This window comes from Barbatula barbatula (genome assembly GCF_947034865.1).
Source record: "Barbatula barbatula genome assembly, chromosome: 4".
NCBI classification, from domain to species: Eukaryota; Metazoa; Chordata; class Actinopteri; order Cypriniformes; family Nemacheilidae; genus Barbatula; species Barbatula barbatula.
The window spans coordinates 5854003-5874257 of record NC_136768.1 but is presented as its reverse complement, the minus strand read 5'-3'; the positions used below and the strand labels follow the sequence as shown (position 1 = coordinate 5874257).

The 20255-nt window shown below is 40.4% G+C and overlaps 1 protein-coding gene across 2 annotated transcripts in view; it reads right to left on the bottom strand.

Annotated features, from left to right (window-relative positions):
- Positions 1-2796: 2796 nt before the first annotated feature.
- The window catches only part of nrcama (neuronal cell adhesion molecule a), a 24912-nt gene continuing 7453 nt past the window's right edge, over positions 2797-20255 (bottom strand). The window contains exons 3-26 of one of the 2 annotated variants that reach the window (XM_079454121.1): positions 19909-20112; positions 18961-19066; positions 18403-18596; positions 18134-18256; positions 17734-17904; positions 13394-13505; positions 12977-13161; positions 12727-12858; positions 12487-12630; positions 12230-12341; positions 11950-12113; positions 11739-11886; positions 11500-11624; positions 10393-10494; positions 10113-10310; positions 9957-10027; positions 9466-9691; positions 9199-9314; positions 8842-9046; positions 8605-8727; positions 8328-8504; positions 5257-5388; positions 5003-5081; positions 2797-3421 (exon numbers count right to left, since the gene is read on the bottom strand). In XM_079454121.1, the coding sequence (XP_079310247.1) occupies positions 3187-3421; positions 5003-5081; positions 5257-5388; positions 8328-8504; positions 8605-8727; positions 8842-9046; positions 9199-9314; positions 9466-9691; positions 9957-10027; positions 10113-10310; positions 10393-10494; positions 11500-11624; positions 11739-11886; positions 11950-12113; positions 12230-12341; positions 12487-12630; positions 12727-12858; positions 12977-13161; positions 13394-13505; positions 17734-17904; positions 18134-18256; positions 18403-18538 (3216 nt within the window). In that variant the 5' untranslated portion in view covers positions 18539-18596; positions 18961-19066; positions 19909-20112 and the 3' untranslated portion in view covers positions 2797-3186. Of the gene's footprint in view, positions 3422-3939; positions 4911-5002; positions 5082-5256; positions 5389-8327; positions 8505-8604; positions 8728-8841; positions 9047-9198; positions 9315-9465; positions 9692-9956; positions 10028-10112; positions 10311-10392; positions 10495-11499; positions 11625-11738; positions 11887-11949; positions 12114-12229; positions 12342-12486; positions 12631-12726; positions 12859-12976; positions 13162-13393; positions 13506-17733; positions 17905-18133; positions 18257-18402; positions 18597-18960; positions 19067-19908; positions 20113-20255 lie in introns of those variants that run through there. The other variant, XM_079454122.1, reaches the window with a different exon arrangement.

The window sequence follows — 20255 nt, the reverse complement described above, 5'->3', positions numbered from 1 at the left end:
ATTCTTTTATATACAAAATATTTTTGTGATTATATTATAGAGTAAACCATTTCACAGCCTTTCATGCTTTATTTTCACTTAGCTTTAACATTAACCAGAATATTATTTCACACACTACCTTTCATTCAGCGTATGCCCCCTATGACATTTAACACATCAAAAGATTCATCGTACCGTGCCGTCCATCTTTGGGGATGTGTCCATTTCTTTTTCCTACAAAAAAAGGTTCATAAACCTAAAATGCGCAAAATGCAGTTACACCTGGCCATATAGAAAACAAAACAACAGAGCCAGTAAAAGAATAACAGCTGAAGTGAAATCAGGTGGTACACTGTGTGGTTCCCTGCAGCGTTCCTTTACCTCGGTAATCACAGATATTTTCCGTTTTCACTGATCCAAGACCGGTTTTCCAGTATTTCTTATAATAGTGAGGAATGGGATTTTGGACGAGGGATTGTTGTCACTTTGCAAGTGCTTTATTCTGAAGCGGCTCCGTGGATAGGACAGTTTTGTGCCGTGTGATAGCAGCTCTCCAAAAGGTGCTCCACACAGCTCATACCCATGTTTCTAAAATAATCTGGATATTTACAAAGCAACAAAATGCCTATACATTAAAAAGCAGACGATTGCAAAAAAAAACTTGATGCAAGTTGTGACAAGCCAAATCGTGAAAATCTGGGCTTTGCCAAAAAGGATCGCCCCATAAAGTATAAACAGAGGACACGTATATTCAGACACACAAACATCATTCACTCATGCACACACATACTCCCCATACACACACATATATTCATGCCTGCATAAATGCATACATAGACATACTGTATACCTGCACACAAACACTCAGCCATATTTGACAACAGCACCACTGCGGACTGTGTGTTTTGTGAAGCCCGTGATTCCACTCAACAGCTCTTAATTCTTCATAACATGCAATAACATGATTTTAAAAAATGGTTACATGTGAGAAGGTGTGCATTGGTGTCGCATTCGAACACACTATGAGGTTTCCCAAGTGCCATCAGTTTGTCACACCAGACCATTCGATCAACAGTTCACCCTTTACAGTAAAGTGGCAGTAGTTTTAGCTGTCTGTAAGGGTTATGAGATGCCCAAAACTGAAGTGATCAGGATTTCTGTGGCCTGTGACATCTGGGTTTCAATACGCATGTAGATGACATCACCTTGTCTTGTGTTCTGCAGTCGACCCACTCCGAATAAAAGTGAATTTGTGATCACAGAATCTTTTCTACCAAGGCACTAAGGAACCGTGCTGAGGGCCTTTTCTTGCATCCCACTGTGAGACCATACTGAGGGCGGTGCGAGATGTTCGTGGGTGACAGGTGTCCAGGGGGCGGCTACATGGCTGACTGGGGGCTTTCCTTCACAATGCAGTTTAGATAAACAGTCCCGAATAGACTAAAGCCTGCTTCTTAACTTTGACAGGGAAAAACGTTTCGTTGTAAATAAATAAAACACTTGAAAAACAAACATGGGGCACAACTTAAAAAAGAACAGCAAAGAGGACACGACCATGTCTTTGTGTGTGAAGGACAGTTCATTTCCAAAGAGTTTTTCTGTGTCTCATACATTCTACCTCCTTTCTCTGATACCCAGTTTTTCAGTTCTACGGTTTTTGTATATTCAGTTTTTGTCTGCCGAGAAAGACGCATAAAAACAGCTTGCACAAGTAGTCACATACCGTCCACAAAGACATTGGTGCCTTAAATGTGCATAATACAGATTTGAACACTGAAAACAGAAGGCAACAGGCATTAGATGTGAAGCAGGTGAGCGTAGTCAGACGAGGTTCACAGTCTTCACAAGGCTGAGGGTGTTAGAGAAAATGAGTCCATGCAAGTCCCGGGGACGAGATGGTGTGATACAATGGCATCTGCCAGTAAATGGGGCCATGTTTAGAAAATATTTTCGTATATATCAATTTATATATTCATAGACACATATTCTGCTATAGAGTAGTTCCAAAGAGTATTTGGACACTTAATATGCGCTTTAAAATGTAGGAATGTCCTTGCATTATATAACAAAATATCTAAAGGTAGTGTTTAGGTTAATACTAACTTTTAAATAAACCTAAAGCTGCAAATTCATAACTTTTGCCTCTATATCGCCGTCTCTGTTTGAAACATATATTTCCAAGTTACCTTGTGCACTTATCTTTATGTGCATTGAAGTCAAAAGACGTCAAGCTGACATTTCCTCCGAAATCATACCCAAGACCTCAAGTTACTTTATAAATCAATATAGAGGTCTTAACAGGGCTATTATTTTCACACCCAAAATAAAAGTTTGTGTTTATATAATACATGTCTGTGTACTGTGCATATTAATTTTGTATTTATAGAAACATACGCGCACATGCATATATTCAAGAAAATTTTTAAGCAAATAATATTTATATAGAATTGTAATTATTGGTAAATATAAATAAACACATGTAAATATTTCCTAAATGCGTATATTAATATGTATGTATGTGTTTATAAATAAAAAAAGAATATGCACAGTACACAGACATATATTATGTAAACACAATCTTTTATCCTGGATGTGATTAATCAAGATTCATTGTTTGACAGCCTATTCTACACACTGTGTTTCATGTACTTGCTCAACAACATTTTGTTTATTTTTAACCAAAAATGTTATGAAAACTAATTGAAAACTTCTTCATTTGGAACAATATTGTTATTTATATTTAGAATTATTTTATGATTTCAAACAAATTATTGTGAAATATTTTCATAACACTGCTACCTTCATATTTTGTTTTTTAAAGCAAAAATATTTATACATCATTATGCGTGGCTTAAGTATCCAAATACTTCTTGGCGCATACGTATACTCGCTAAAATAAACAAGCATAATCATCTAAATGTCCTGTGACCTTCACATGTGACCGATCAAGGTGAAAGCTGGAACTGGCCCTGTGGTACAGAAGTCCTCTTGCATATAAAACATTGACTGCATTCATCTACTACACCCCTCCCTGCTATCTTTGTCTACTCACTTTCTGACGTGACTGGCGTTATTTGTTTATGTTTATTGATTTTGCTGCGTGATGTCAGGGGGTCACAGTGCAATAGAGACAGCTTGTCCTCCATATGATGGTGTGACGAGGGCGTGGTGTTGAACGGGTCAAAGGTCAAGGGTCGGTTCAGGCAGTTACACAAAGGAGTTCATGGCGTTGACGGGCGAGGGAGCCTCAGAGCTCTCGTTGCCCTCCGCCGTGTCTTTCTCCTTCTTCCCGCTGTACTGGCCGATGAAGGAGCCGTCCTCGTTGAACTGGCCGTCGCCTCCCTCGCCGTAATCCACCAGGCTGTCGTCGCTATCGTCCTTCTTCACCGTGCCGTTGGAAGGGGTCCGGCTGCCCTTCAGGGGCTTGTGGTCCTCCGTGTCACTGATGCAAAGAGCAGACACAAGGGGGAGGGAAGGATATTACAAAACAAGATACCAAGTGTACGATTGTGTCGTCCATTTTCAAGAACATGCTGTTTAGTGCAGGTCTGTGTTTTCCAAACAGTCTTTATGTATGTCAATAGATGGTTGTAACTGGCCACAGCGTGCATTTGGAAGGGAAGGTTTGGATACATAATGCATAGAGCACTTTTATCGAAAATCAGAAAATAAGTATGGATTTCTCAAACGCATTAAAACAATAATAAATTATGTACGAATCACAAGAAGCAATCCAAAATACAATAAGCTATGCAAAATGAAATGATCGTTTTCAGGATGGATTTGGGTTTGCCCGTGTGAGCTCTATCATGACTTGTTCAATGATCCAGCTAGGATGTGAGTAAAAGGGGATTTTACGCATGCAGGATTTGCAAAGCCCCTCTTACCTGTCTAAAGACCTGAACTCCCCCCAAAATTAAAGCACACAAGGAGGAACAAATGAGACAAACCGACACGTTTGACAATGATATCACTTTACAGTAAAGACAACGATGACATCATACACAACAAATAAAGGACTTCATGAAGTGGACAAATGGAGTTTGAACACAACACATAAAAATGAACAGGTTTGGAGATGAATGCGGTCAATTGCAATTCTGATTTGGCACATTCCAAAGCTGAAATTCAATCAAAAAGTGACACTTTAACGTTAAAAATGAAATTGAATGTTCCTCTGATTTTTCAGCTTTTGCAGATTTCAGCGATGATGATCATTTTGTGCTCTTAATAAACTCAATAGAAATGGAAATTTAAATGAACTCTAATCCATTTTACTGCAGTAAAAAGTTACAATGACCAGACGGATCACATAAAAACAAATACAAAACAATAAATACAAGAAATAATGATGATAATAAATATTACTGATGACAACAAATATGAATCATGACTGACGAAATGAAAAAGTCAAATGGTGATGTTAATAGACGGTTTCATCTCAACAATAGAAACAAACGTTAGTGCGCATTTGCTCTTTTGTGACCCCAACTGAACTTCCGGTACACATTCACAAACAATAGAGCGCCTGTTTATTTAATAAAATTCAACCAACCGTTTAGTATTATAAAGTAAAATAATAATACAAATGAATCTTAACATAAATTAAATTCAATATTAATAGTTGTATTATTAGACACTAGCCAAACACAAACCAGAAGCTAATTGGGGGTCAGGCACGCGCTCGTCCGATGAAACGGTCAATAGAAATCAGGAAGGTAGTTGATTTGACACTTAAAATGTGAACATGGTTTCAATGTAAAAAGGACTTCAAAAAATATTCTATACAGTCATAGCCTATAATACACAGCTTTGGTAAATTTGGGTTTGTTCTTTTTTACAATATGAGATTTGTCCCTGCTTTCCTCAAGCTGTTTCTGCAGCAGCTTTCATTTCATCTCAGAGGGATGAAAAAACTACGGTCTGAGTCCCTGAGCAGGAGAAGAAGTTTGTGTTCATTGAGTCGTGAAACCAAAACGAAGAAACAATCAATTTAACGTTTAATCCTTTAAATAAATCTCACCTGTATTCACCAAATGTCCCATCGTCCTCTTTCATGGGTTGGACCTCCGGGTCTTGGTGGGCATCTTCTTTCTCTTTTACTACGTAAACGACAAATCATGTTTTGTTATTTTCAAGTTTTTAAAATATGATCGTCACATACTCAATATGGAGCCACATTGTAGGCAAAAGCCAGACACACATTCACCGCTCTTGAAGTACAAAGATATAAAAAATATTTTATATATTTACATGAAGGTAAATACAAACACTAACCTGGGTATTTGCCACCTTTGTTTCTCTTAATGAAGCAAACGATGAGTAACACCAGGATCAGTAACGCAATGGCACACATGAGTCCGATGAACCAGCCCTGCGTCGCTATATCAACCTGTTTGCTGCTCATAGCTGTACAAACACAAGAAAAAAAGGTAAGGTGAATACAAAACAGGCCGATTTCCTTTCATTCTGAATTATATCATGCAGACACTACAGACATCCAAGAAATGAATGAGAACCGACTGAAACCAAATTAAAATTTCACTCGTAATGCGAAAACAACATCAGCCGAACATCACAAAAATATCCTTTATGATCCTAAAGGGGAAAAGATCAACAATTCAAAATACTTATGAACGATATGAAAGGGAAAATGAAGAAAAGAATAAAAAAAGTAAGATCTGGCATGCATCTACATTTTCATGAACCTGATTAGACGACAAGCATGCTTAATCCATTGCAAATTAAAACTACAGGTGGTATCTGAAGGCCAGGAGGCGGGGCTTGAGGGATGATTGACAGGTGAGCTGGACTCCAGCGTTCTACAGGCATGCTCTCCTCACCTGGAACTGTAATCAACATCTCTTCTGTACTGTGGACCGTTGAGTCCGAGTGGTCTTTGGCTACCACACGAACCCTATAGGAAATCCCGGGCTTTAGACCTTTAATCTGATATGTCCGAGTGCCATTAACAAACTCTGTTTTCCAAGGTTCTTTACCTGGAGAAAGGTGCCAGCGGAGAGATTATGAAAAACCAATGGATTTCAATTTCAATTTGTTTGTCAGATCAGTAGATTAATATTATTCATTTATTTTCAATATTTATTTACAACCGATTGGGCAATATTTTAGTCCAGACATCAGATGATAAATTGTAGAAGCCCATGCAGTCTCGTGATCAGAAATATTACTAGGGCACAGCTGTATCAGATTGAAATTTTGATAAGGAAATTCTTACTGTTATCAACAACATATTCCACAAAAACATTCCTATCCGGACCCAAGTATTCCCAGTTTATCACGGCATGGTCCTCCTCCACCGAGGAGTTCACGAACCCAAACATCCGACCTGAAGGGGGCGCTGATCACACAGAGAAAACAACACAAGTGCCATAAGAATTTCGAGGCAAGTTCAAAGAAAAATCCTGATTAAATTTTTTTTTTCAAAATAAAAATAAATAAACTCAATTTTCATTATTCAAAATTATGTATTTGGGACACTGAAAAGTATTCTGACTTTCGGATCTCCTTGAATAGCTATTATTAAATTAGCCTACCTAACATTAGTTTTTTGTTTGACAACCCCCACTCATATTTAAAGGTCCAATATGGAATATTTTGGAGGATCTATTAACAGAAATGCAATACACTATACATAACTATGTCTTCAGAGGTGTATAAAGACCTTGCATAATGAAGCGTTATGTTTTTATTATCTTAGAATGAGCTATTTTATCTACATACATAGCGGGTCCTCTTACCCGTGTTGTTTCTGCAGTAGCCCTAAACAGATAAACTGCTATTCGCAAATACGTTATCTTCATCGGCAAAGAAAAACGAAAATGACATCTTAGCACTGTATCATCCTCCGTAGTGCTTTAAAGGAGAGGTGGAGGGTTGGAGTGAGCCGCTGGTTGCAAAACACAACCTCACTAGATGTCGCTAAATGTCATACACTAGACCTTTAATAAAGCATGAGCGAAATTCATGAAGGATTTTAGTTTTTTTAACGTATAATGTCCCCTGCTGAACACAGTGTCACACAAGCATAATAACTTAGCAAACAGAGAAAGATGCCAGGACGGAAGTGTTTGTACCCTTGTGAAACGGGGGCTGCAAAGATTTAGTGACAGGGGGTGTTGGTGGTGGTGGAGGGGGGGTTGAGCCTGAAAGAATACACAGAATAGTAAAGCACACAACATGAAACGACACAAAACATTAGAGAGAAAGAGACAACACAGCAGTAAAAGGCAGTTCAGAGAGTTGACATGCAGGAACATGCAGGTCACTGGTGCAATGAGTTCTAGTTACTGCAGACAGGATCAAAGCAGCTTTGTCTTCCATTAAATTTGGGCATCTACACTGAAAAACATCTACTGTCCTCACCTATGCTATTTGAACAACAGATGTCGTAGCTAAACTCTAGTGAAAGTGGGATGGGATTTGCATCTGCGGGTAACATGATTCTATTCGAGCAGGTCGGGTCAGGTGTAGAGCTTTTTGTTCAGAGGAGATTCATGCATGTGCATTAGACCTGGACGATATTTGTTGATACGTATGTAACTGCTTTGAAATAGCTTAAAAGTTTGATTATTACAATATAACTTTAATCAAACAACAAATGTAATGGAACAGAATCAAAAGGTTGAACACATAGAAACAATTGAATCAGGCATATGAATCGGATGTGTGAATATTCAATACATCGCCCAGTTGTAATATGCATTTGTTCATTTTTCAGTTCTACAGTCGTTTTCTAGTCTCATAGCTGATGCGCGACCATCATGCAATGCTCATCAGCCAGAAACTGTGTTACCTTTACCCGCCTCTACTGCGGGATGTCGAATTAATGCTTCGAGAGAGAGAGAGAGAGAGAGAGAGAGAGAAGGAGAGAGGGACAAAAGGAGACAAAGGATGACTGGATGTAAGTAGAGGTCACCTGACAACCCTTCATATAAATATAGAATTCCAATCGTGTACGTCACGAAATATGATGCTGCTGGAGGAAGATACATTTCAATTCACCAAAACGAATCCATATCATTTCCATCAAAGGCATTTAACAGTTCGCAAAACAGATTTAGTTCCACCGACAAACGTAGACATGAAAGGTTCAACAAAAAACCAAAAGGAAGGCAGTTTCCTGGACTGAAGCGAATATCACTTGAATAAGTGGCAAAAAAAATCTTAAATACAAGAAAAAATATGACGAAAGTAAAGAAGGAAAATGTTTAGAAATAAAAATTTGTTTAAAGGTGCAGTTTGTAAAAGCCGCTGCTCGAGGGCGCACATTAAAAACAGGTAAGGTCTTGGGGCATCATACCCTGGAACTGTTAGTTTATCCTCACCTTCATCCATGACAGTGACAGCCTCTTCAACAACGGTGGGTCCCAGGCCAATGACGGTCATGGCGTTCAGATAAAACTTGTAGCGTGTACTGTATTTTAGGTTGTCGAGGGTGACACTGGTCTCATTTGGTGGGAGATTCAGCTCTTTCAGTGGCTCAAGTTCATTTGTTGCATTGACTGCAAAGAAACAGAAGAAAAGTCCAAATTAATGTTATATTTTACGTACATCAACTTTAAGACAAATATACAACAGGTTAATTATCTTCTTGAGACTTACTAGGTTGATATTTAAGCAGGTATCCTGTAAGATGACCGTTGTCCTCCAGAGGTGATGCCCACTCCACAATCAATGAGTCCAGGTCCATATTTTTGATTTTGAATTCGGTAGGAGGCCCGGGAACTTTTTCCAGAAATGAAAACACAATCATAATGAAATATCATAAAATTATAGGCTTTGATTTTGATAAGTGTTTGAGAAATGATTCAGTTTGTGAGTACAAAATATAGACTATACCTCCCTGTGGAGTTTTGAACTGCTGATCGGGGCTGCTGGGTCCGTCTCCTTTACCATTGAAGACTCTGATGTTGAGCATGTACTGGCTGTAGGGATGGAGGTCGGTTAGATGACCCACTGTCTCATTTTCACGGAAGATCATCAACTGTGGCTTTTCAGGATTAGGGTCTTGCTTGAGGAGACTTCTCAGTCTCCAGTAGCTCACCTAGAGAATCAAGAATTCTTTTTAATGTTGCTTTGGAGGAATGCACCTGCCACATGCATAAATGCACTCTACCAATAATTTGTGAAAAAATCAAGATACAATATAACAAATATTACGCTGCATAGTGTTTTTTGTTCTAGCCACCAATGTACCTTGTGTCCCTTTAGTCGGCCTCGGACTGTTGAAAGAGGAATAGCGTCCCAACGGATTTCAGCCACTGAGCCGTTCTGTACCAACACTTGGATGTTCTCAGGGGCAACAGTAGGCACTGAGATGTCAAAGACAGACATTAGGTTTCTCACAATATTATCAGCTTATATATATATGCACAGTATATAAACTATATACAGGCTATTAATGTGTGTTTGTGTGTGTCATACAGTGTATATTATATATAAATTACAAGTATTTGTACTCACAGTCCTCTCCCGAGTATCCCAGCACCACCACTGGTCTTGGGCCCAGTCCATAGTCATTGATTGCCTGTACTGTGACCTCATAGAGTTCGAAAGTGGGCGTTCCTGTCACTACACATTGTGAGGTATTGGCTAGAGTGAGTGACGTCCAGCTCTGCTCCACGTCTTTCTGTCTCCAGCTCACTTTGTACTGAAGACCCGGACCGTTCAAATCTAATCCTGTCAGTTCCTGTCACCAGACATAAAAAAATTCAGTAATGCATGTACAGCAACATGTCTGTCAGCTAATACACATGGTAAATCAAACGATTATTATTGAGTAAATTCAATTCCGTTTGACTTGATATGATATAGACCTAGTGTCAAAGTCAAAATACTTTCAAAATACTCACCTGTGGATGCAGTATAATAATGTGATCTCTAATATAGAATAATTGAAACACGCCCAAACATAATAAGACTCCAAAAATGAAAATCAAACAAAAAGGATTTACCTTCCAAGTTATGGTCATACTGTCAGGTGATGTCCCAACAACTTCAACATCTGATGGATTCATGTCAGGCTCTGGGACAGTTTGAATAATCTGTATTAAACTTTATATCCATTCATTTTAAAAGCATATTTTTTCTTTTCTCCAGCTCCAACTCACTGGCAGGGTTGGTCAGGTACTGTCCAGATGGGGCGCTGGGTTCACTTAGACCCACGTCATTGAGTGCCAACACTCTGAATGAGTAATACACATACGGAGACAGGTTGAGATGAGCAGTGTTGGTTGTTCCGGGGATCTCAGCCATATTGACCCACTCTCCTGGTGCATGGAGCGAATCATCATACTGAATCAGGAACGCTAAGGTGAACCAAGAATAAGGAGTTTAGAACAGAAGAGACTGGTCGAAAGTGTGTTACATACAGTAAATGCATCAACTCACATTTAACAGGGCTGTTGTGTTCATTTCCAGGGGTCCAGGTCAGCCGTACACTGCGCTCTTGTTGGTCCGTCAGCTCAAGGTCAGTGGGGGGATCAGGTTGCTCTGAAAACCAAATTGTGAATATGAGACACAAAACGTTTTCAAAACCAGCTGATGTGCACCTGACATATACTGTTAGACATGCAAAATGCAAAACAAAAACAGGTGGGATTAAGGCTTTGTTGACAAATAAAACATGTTGACACTGATATTTCATATATCATGTATCAGCAGATCTTCTTATATAGAGTTTGTCTTATATTAAACACTTCTTTGTACTTCTTTGAACGAAGCCAAAATGTCCCAGATATAAAACAACAACAAAAAACAGTGCTTATAAAATAAAATATGCCACAATCTGAAATGTGACTGTGTTAAAGGCAAGATTTTGGTCTTAAATGTATACAGTAGCTGCATCTGAAAGCTGAAGAAGATATTTGAAGAATGTTGTTAACTGGCACCCATTGACTTGAATTGGTTTTGTGTCCCTACATTAGAACTGAATGTGTTTTACGCTGCTACCAACATTCTTATATCTTCTTTTGTGTTCTGCAGATGAAAGACAGTCATAACGCTATGAAATGACAAGAGGGTGGGAAAATGACGACACAATTTCATTTTTGTGTGAACTTTCCCTTTAAATGACTAGAAACAAAATTGCCTTTAACATTTTTTAATGGTAAACATTTAAAAACACATTCATAACCAAATACAAAAGAACTGATGGGGCTAAAGGCAAACAAAAAAACACAAATGCATCAAATGGGTCGTGGACCTGCGACCGACAGGAAGTGAGTTTTACCCAGTACTACAGGCGGCGCAGTTGTGGCCTCTGGCAACAAGGAAAGCAGTATTGGGTGGAAGGTCAAAGTTAGTAACACAAAACTGCAAATCTACAAAAGCACCCGATTAATCTATACTCACATTAACAAACAAAAAACTAGGTACTGTAGCTCTATCATACAAAAAAGTGAGTGAATCTAACCAAAAGTATTATTGGTAAAGTGATGGAAAGACCTAGTTCCTACATCCTACATAACAAATGAACAGTGATAAAGTGGGCCGTACCAACTACAGTGAGCATGGCGCTGGCAGAATCGCGGTCCAGCGTGGTGTTTCTAATACAGATGTAAGTTCCTTCGTCGTCTTCTGTCACCTCACGAATAGTCAGACTATCAGTGCCCACCACAAATCTACACCCAGAAAACATAAACACCTCAAAAACAAGTAGCTGTAACCTTCGGTGAGAGGTTAAATATATATTTAAAATCTAGTGAATGACTTAAAGATATATTCGCCGGTCATACCGCGTGTCGTCCGGGAGCTCTTCGTTGTCTTTGAGCCATATCATTGAAGGGATGAGCGTGGGGTCGTGTTTTGCTTTACACTCGAACACGGCAGCGCTGTTCCTTTGGACCACTTTATATCCTGGCTGCTTTAGGATGCGTGTTGGTTCTGAGGGAAGGACACAAATTTTAATTTGAGTCTTGTCGCTCTTTTTGACAGTGAATTTCTCACCTTTCACTTCCAAATGCACATGATTCTCTTTGTTGCCAAGATTGTTGGAGGCCATGCAGGTGTACTTTCCTCCGTTTAGAGGCTGGGCCACGGTGATCTCCAAGGTTCCGTTTTTATGAATGATGTACGTGTCGCCATCTAGTATGCTTTGACCGTCTTTAAACCTGCGGATCACAGACACGTAACTATCTTTTAACAACACAGAAACCCTTTATAGTAAATATTGTGCTATCAGAGTTAATGCTTAAATATATTTGAATGACAAAAAAGGAAATGTCACCAAGTGATCTTTGGAAGTGGAGAGCCGAACGAAGCACAGTCCAGCAGCGCCCTACTGTTTGAGATGACTGCATGCACGTGGTTTTGAGGAGTTAGGACTCTCGGAGGTACGGCTGAAATGTAATACAATATATTATTTTAAAATAAACTCCAAGGAGTAACGTGTCAACCATTCAGAATCAAGAATTCCTGAAAAGCCATGTAACACAGATAAATTATCTTTTGGCTGTAAAAGAAATAGAATTCCATACAACGAACCCAGGACACTGGCGAATGCATTGGCCAGCAGGTATCCGTACTCATTGGAGGCATTACACTGGTAAACAGCGCTGGAGCCGACCTGCACATCACTAAGGATGATGACATCATCTTCGGTTTTCCGACTGGGATCCGCATGGGAGTCTTTAAAGGAATCGCATTATAAACATATACATTTATTTATCCATGTACCCACTTTTAAGTTCCATCTCAAAGAAGACAGATAATCCTAAAACGTACTCTCAATAGGCACGCCGTTGACAGACCAGGTGACCGTGGGTTTGGGATTGCCATCGGCCCGGCAGGTAAGCATTCCCGTTTCTTTGGGGGCTAGGATGAGGTTCTGGGGCGCGCTGATCCAAAAGGGTGCCGCTGTGAATTTAGAATGGAAAACGCAAAACGAATGTCATTTGTGCAGTTCTCATGAAATACAGAGTTGTTGAGTCATGTAAACAAACTGGAAAGTTTGAGATGGGGTCTTGTGACGGACCTTTGACCAGAACAGTGATGATGTGATGGTTGCTCCCCAGGCGGTTTTTGGCTAAACAGCGGTAATCTCCACCATCTGCTTCGGTCATCTCTGTTATCTTTAGGGTTTTCTGGAAACTGTGAAATGAAAACCGCCCGCTCGGCAGCTCTCTGTTCACTTTACTCCAGGAGATATCTGGTGTCGGACTGAAAAGATCAACACAAACTCAACGCATGCTTATCTTTATCTAACATTTTATCATTTATAATATTAAAAAATGCGAACAAAAAATACTGTTTAAATATTTAAATTGTCTTTTTTTCATACACAAGCTTACTATAGACGTTTATCCAAATACTGCAATCTGACCTCTATTAAAAGAAAGTCGGGCACTCTTTAACCCGGGACAGACCCGAATTCACCCTTCTAGCTACTCACAGGCCATCCGCGATGCATTCCAGCTCCAGTGTGTCTCCTTTCAAGACCACAGTGGTACTGTGTGTTCCTGGTGGTTGCATAAAAGTAGGTGCTCTCTCCCCAGATGGACTGTCTACAATAGAAATAGACCACAATTAGATAAACCGACGCCGACTTGTATGGAGCCAACTACATTATAATCCAGGACGTCCCTTGTTAATACTGGAGACAGAATGATTCCCTATTCCCTGGGCAATGTTGAAAATTGTGTTTGCTTTTGCACCTTGGTGCTGACAACCCTGATATCTATGATCAAGTGAACCTCTTACTGAATGCCAAGAAGTTTATCCTTCCATTACTTCTTTGTGGTGAACAAAGAGAATGGAAGGATCCAAACGAAAAATAAAACAGGAATGAAAGATATTTATTGTGAGATATTTTAACTTAAAATCAACTTTTAAATGGAATCTTTAGGTTCATTAAGTGTGAAGAGAAAGAAAGTTTAGTGAAATGAGTAGATGATGTCCATTAGACAATTAAATCACATTTTAATCTTAAATCTAATCATAGACCACTGGAAAAACTGTTTCAAATTCTCATGCGCTGTCTCCTGCCTTTATAGGAGGCAGAATCCTACTATCCATACTATAAATGCATACAAAACAAATAAAGACAACACTTTACATTAAGGTACCCTTTATGAAGCACTTATAAATGTGTTCATTAATGATTGAAGACTAATTTACAGATGCATTATAAAGCAGTTATTACTGCATGAATAAAAAGGGGAATTCTAACGAAATACCTGCCAAATAGTGAACAGGTAAAAGAAAAACAACATAACACCCTAAAGTGTCCAGTCTGACAGCTTATATTGGAAACGTCAAGATAATAAGGAATCTGCTTTCGAGTCAAATAAATGATGGATAAATACATTTATTAAGCATTTATAACATGCGAGTTAAACATGGCTAACTATTTGGCAGGTATTTCGTAAGAATCCCCCCTTTTATTCATGCAGTTATAACTGCTTCATAATGCATTTGTAAATGACTTATTTATCATTTATGAACATATTTACAAATACTTTATATAGGGAACCTTAATGTAAAGTGTTACCCAAATAAAATTGCTTATACACAAAAATCTATTTATACACAAAAGCCCGTTTCACAAAGCTCGAGTCTAGTCCAAGACTAAAATGCATGTTTGAGCTGTTCAGAATGAAAACAACTTGTACTGACATATCTTAAAATATCTCTGTGAAACCACCCCTAAATTATATAAAAGTCTCTCTCTCCCTTCTACCATTGTGGATTTAATTTTTCACTGGTCTTTTTGCAATGCATTATGGGATTTCTGTCTTCTCAGTGTTATGTTGCCTTATAGGTCCAGTCTATTAGATCTATTGACAGAAATGCAATATAATATACAGAACTATGTCTTCTTTTAATGAAGCGTTGTGTTTTATCACCTTAGAATGAGCTATTTATATCTACAGACACTGCAAAACAAAGAAGCAAAAAGTTGACGACATTGTAGTGTCATGATTCTGCCTGCTCTTGTCTTGATTTTCTGGTCTAGGGGCAGAATCATGACAGACCCACGTGTTTTATGTGGAGAGGAACATATTATGGTCAATCAGGACATAATATGCGTTCTCTCCTGTCTCGTCATTTGGCCCTGCCCCTCTCGTTTCTAGTATAGCTCTCCTCCTGTGTCGCATTACCCACACCTGCCCATCGTTATCCCCTTTGTTAGTCTCCCTATATAATACCCTCTTGTCTATTGTCTTGGGCTCGTTGGTTGTACAATATCCCTTGCTTGTACTCCTTACTGTGTCCTTGAAGCCTTGTCAAGTAAAGTATAGTCTAGTCTTAGTGTTTAATATTGAGTTCTTGTTGAGTGTTTAGTAACCAGTTATCATATTTGTTATTGTGTACTGTTTTGTTACTCCCTCGTGGGTTTTTGTTTTGTTCCTGTTTTATTATTTATTAAAGTCTTGTTAACCCCTTCATCTCCTGTTGCCTGCGCTTGGGTTAGTTCTCTGTGATTCCTGACAGAACCAACGAGCCACTACAGAACCCAGCGGCAGCATGGACACTGACCGGTCCAGCTTGGCCCGTCGCCTCTGCAGTCTTCGCCAGGAGAATGAGACTGTGGATGAGTATGTGGGGAGGTTCCTGGACATCGCGGAACAAGGTGCGTTCGGAGAGAGGGAGCTGGCGGTGCTTTTCAACGCCGGTCTCAGAGAGCCACTCTCTCGCTCCGAGATGAGGGCGATGAGGCCGTTGGATTTCGACGCCGTGTGGGTAACTGCCGCAGAGCGTTCGGAGTCCGCGACCTCATCGTACCCATTTTACTCATCTCCGCTGGTAGCGATACCCGAGAGTGGTCCTCTGCAGATGGGTGTTGTGGGCATTGCCACGCACCACTCTCCAGCCTCTGCAGCCTCTCCACAACCGCCCAGTCTCACTGGCAAGCGGGGGAGACGGGAATCCTGGGGGTCCTCGTCCGAGGCCTCCAATCCCGAGCCGCCCATCCTATTCACTTCGTTCCTGCATCCGACCACCAGGCGGGTGGCTCGGCAGAAGAAGAAGAGGCAACGGAGGGCGGCTCGGAGCCCGGTGGTCCCAAGTCCGGTGGTCCCAAGTCCGGTGGTCCCAAGTCCAGTGGTCCCAAGTCCGGTGGTCCCAAGTCCGGTGGTCCCGTGTCCGGTGGTCCCACCTGCACCCAGTCCAGAGTCAAGTCCTGCCCTGCCGGCCTTCCAGCCGGCCTCAAGTCCTGTTCTTCAGCCGGCCCCTCCCAGAACCTCTGGGCCTTCGCGCTCTCGAGCGCCGCCCCCCAGGGTGTACCCTGGTACTCCGCGCTTCCGAGCGCCAGGGACAAAGACTGTTCCCCTTTGTGCCAATCCCTTCGGATTTACCCCCCTGGACTCTAGTGTTCCCCCCATGAACTCATGTGTTCCCCTACCCCCCCTCCCCTGTTTGTTATTTTTATTATGTCACACCAAACCAATGATTATTCTTTCCTGTCTGCCCTTGTTATTTTTTACCATGTTTTGTTGGATGTTGTCCGTTTCCCAGTCAGTCTTGTCTCGTTAGTCTGCTCCTTTGGTGAACGCCAGGGGGCGTTCATTAAAGGGGGGGGTCCTGTCATGATTCTGCCTGCTCTTGTCTTGATTTTCTGGTCTAGGGGCAGAATCATGACAGACCCACGTGTTTTATGTGGAGAGGAACATATTATGGTCAATCAGGACATAATATGCGTTCTCTCCTGTCTCGTCATTTGGCCCTGCCCCTCTCGTTTCTAGTATAGCTCTCCTCCTGTGTCGCATTACCCACACCTGCCCATCGTTATCCCCTTTGTTAGTCTCCCTATATAATACCCTCTTGTCTATTGTCTTGGGCTCGTTGGTTGTACAATATCCCTTGCTTGTACTCCTTACTGTGTCCTTGAAGCCTTGTCAAGTAAAGTATAGTCTAGTCTTAGTGTTTAATATTGAGTTCTTGTTGAGTGTTTAGTAATCAGTTATCATATTTGTTATTGTGTACTGTTTTGTTACTCCCTCGTGGGTTTTTGTTTTGTTCCTGTTTTATTATTTATTAAAGTCTTGTTAACCCCTTCATCTCCTGTTGCCTGCGCTTGGGTTCGTTCTCTGTGATTCCTGACATGTAGTCCTGTGTCAGCTGCCGTAACGCTTCGAAAAGACCTCACCGCTAGATGTGGTTAAATTTCATTCACTGGACCTTTTAAGCAGCACAATTACTTAACCAACCATTTGGTAAGGAGTCTATGATGCCCTAATGTGCTGCCTTTGTAGGCAGCTCACAAGAATTTGGAACAGAGCATGCATGTTTAAAATAAAAACATTATTATTTAGTCAAATAAATCAGTCTGTTGAAGATGCAGTGAAATGAATATTACTATTCAGTGGAAACAGTCAAATGTGAGATCTTAACATTGATGAGTTGTTTAAGGTCAGGATTGCGTTTCTACAGTAGAGGGTTATATTCTTGGTTAAGTAAGTGATGATATATAGGTTAAGGAGCTATTCCTGGTTAGGCATGGGTGATGGTTGAGATGGAGACTGGGTTCACTTGGTAAAGGTTTGCTAGCACTCACCACCCAACAAATCTGAGCCATTCAAAATAGCTGCCAACATAGTGTCATTCATAGCTTCAACTGAAATACAACAGAAAATAATGAGCATGCAATACTGGAAAAGTTGTGTGTCTGGGGAAAAAGAAACAAGGCATTTAAAATAAAACAACAACATAAAATGCAGGATTTCATAAGCGTAATTTTAGCGTACCATGAAATGGTGACTGTATGTGTATCAGCAAACAGGAAGCACTTACTGTCCAGCACGTTGACTGTGATTGGCTGTTTCTGTTGGATGGTCTGGGTGTGTGGGAAGCGTGCGTAGCAGATGTAGTCGTTTCTGGTGTCATCCATAAGCACGTTGGAAAAGTACAAGTCTCCATTTAAAGCCTGGGACACACGGCTGTTTTGAGGAAGCCTCTGGAAATCTAACAAAGAGGATAACTCTCTATCAATATTTTTAACTAAGCATGCGATAAGATAACCTACCACAAGAGAGCAGCTCGGTTTAGGCAGAAGGCCCTGTGAATTTACATATAGCCTATGGTCACCATGTAAAGCATTATGCAAACGTAACCAAATGACACATTACAGAGATGGTTTGCACAAGCAGCATGTGCTAGTTTTAGTATGCGTGTGTACGTGACATGTTCTTACTGTTATCCATCCAGAAGATGATTGGAGGAGGCAGACCAGCCGGTGGTCTGCATTGCAGTATTAGAGACATGCCCCTCTGCACTGTGATTGGCTCGTTTTTCTCTTTCGACCACAAGGGGGACCCTGTGGCACAGAATTGGGCCCTCTGACATGAGCATTAAACTCTTGAAATTACACATTTTATTTGTAATGATCAGACATATTGGTATCAGACATCAACTATAGTTTCCATGGTAGCTAATTATAAATTAAGCTTTGATAGGTCTTACTTGATTGCCGGATGACAATGTTATTGGACACGGCGGAGCCGTGCACGTTGTGGGCGTTACATTGGTAAACACCCTCATAGGCTTCTGCCTTTTCTCCGCTGATGTCGATCACTAACGTGCCTGAGTTGGGCTTCATGATCACTTTGGAATCTTTCTCCACATCGAAGTAAGTGCCGTTACGTGTCCATGAAAAGCTAGATTGAGAAGAACAAAATTACATTCATGCGTGGATGTGAGGAAGTTTCAACCAATATTGTTATTTAAAAATAAATGAATCTGTACTGATCAACTTGATTATTTAAAGGAACAGTCAAATTGTTTGTGTCATTGTGTTGTTGTGCTTATAAATCTCCATCCACTTTCATTGCATAGACAACAGAAGCTCAAATGTTTAAACTTAAGAACGCAATTCTTGTTCGAAACAAAACAAGAGTAAATATATAAAACACGAAAAGTTTCATATCGAGTAAAGATTTGCATAATGTAAGAAGAGTTTATCCGTCCACAGCTGCGGAATCTGCAGCACCGGAAACCATGGCGATTTAAAGTGACACCCACCTGGGATGAGGCTTTCCTTTCGCCTCACAGTGGATAATGATGTTCTCCCGAGGGTCGATGATGTAATCCTTGGGGGACTGATGAGTTATTGTGGGAGGCTGTGGTACTGGAGTACGGAGACAAATGCAAGTGAATACAAACATCTCTATTACCACACACACACACACACACACACCTTTGCACAAATCTGCACATTCTGCAAAGATGTGCCACCTTTGCAAAAAACAGAATCTGCAAGAAAATTGCTAAAAATACAACGTTCTTCATGTTATTCCGTCTACTGTACGTACAGTACAACAAAACCCAGGATGACAAACAACCAAAACGGCATGCAACATGCAACAAAGTCGACCAGAGCTATACACACGTTGCACTTTATATTTGAACTGAACACTGTAAGTTTATCTAATGATGTTTGATCCATAATAAAACTTGTTAATATACACATCACAAAAACAGAAACACTTGAACTGAACAAAAGAAAAAAGGTTATTTAATAGCTAATTCACAACAGGTTTCACAACAAAGTGCCCCAACTTACATCCCTCCAGAACTTTAGCTTTTTTGTCCGAATGATTCAGGAAGTACATGAGCAGAGAGTAAAAGAGAGAAGACGACAGAAGAGAAGATCAAACCAAGTCAAGTTCCCTCAGGTAAACTTCCAAAGGTGTGTTTTGATTGCTCATTAACCATCATGCAAATCCCCTAATGCACTTCTGATGATGCTGATTGTTTGTCTGTGATATTGGTCGTGCTGACCCTGATAAGGGTGGTGCATGCATTATAAGCTCCCAGTCATGTTCTTTATTTAACTATTTCTTTTTGGAGGACTCATACACCACTCACAGACATGATTAAATATATTTTGGCAACTCTGTGATGAGCAATATTTTCAAAATAAAAAATCTAATATATTTAACCATGCATCAGACTTTCTGTAATACTCACGGTCTAGAGGCACTTCTAATTGCAGTGGTCATGTGACCTAGCAGCAGCAGCATCATAACTCCTCCACAAATCGTGCACTTCCTGTTTCTGTCCATGGCGGGGTGTGTTACATGAAAATACGTCCCCTCCAGGTCAAAGCGTTGCGATTCACGCTCAGTGTGATCATTCAAAACACACAGTGGCATCCACGGCTAGCCAGTGAGACTAAAAAAGGAACAAAAGAGATAACAGTAATTTGTTATGCCATATCTTCGTGTGCCGGGTGCGATTCAAACGGCTTGCACGAGACCTGACCGTCTTAACATGCAGAGAAACATGTGAGGGCGTTCAGCTGGAAGAGACAGAGA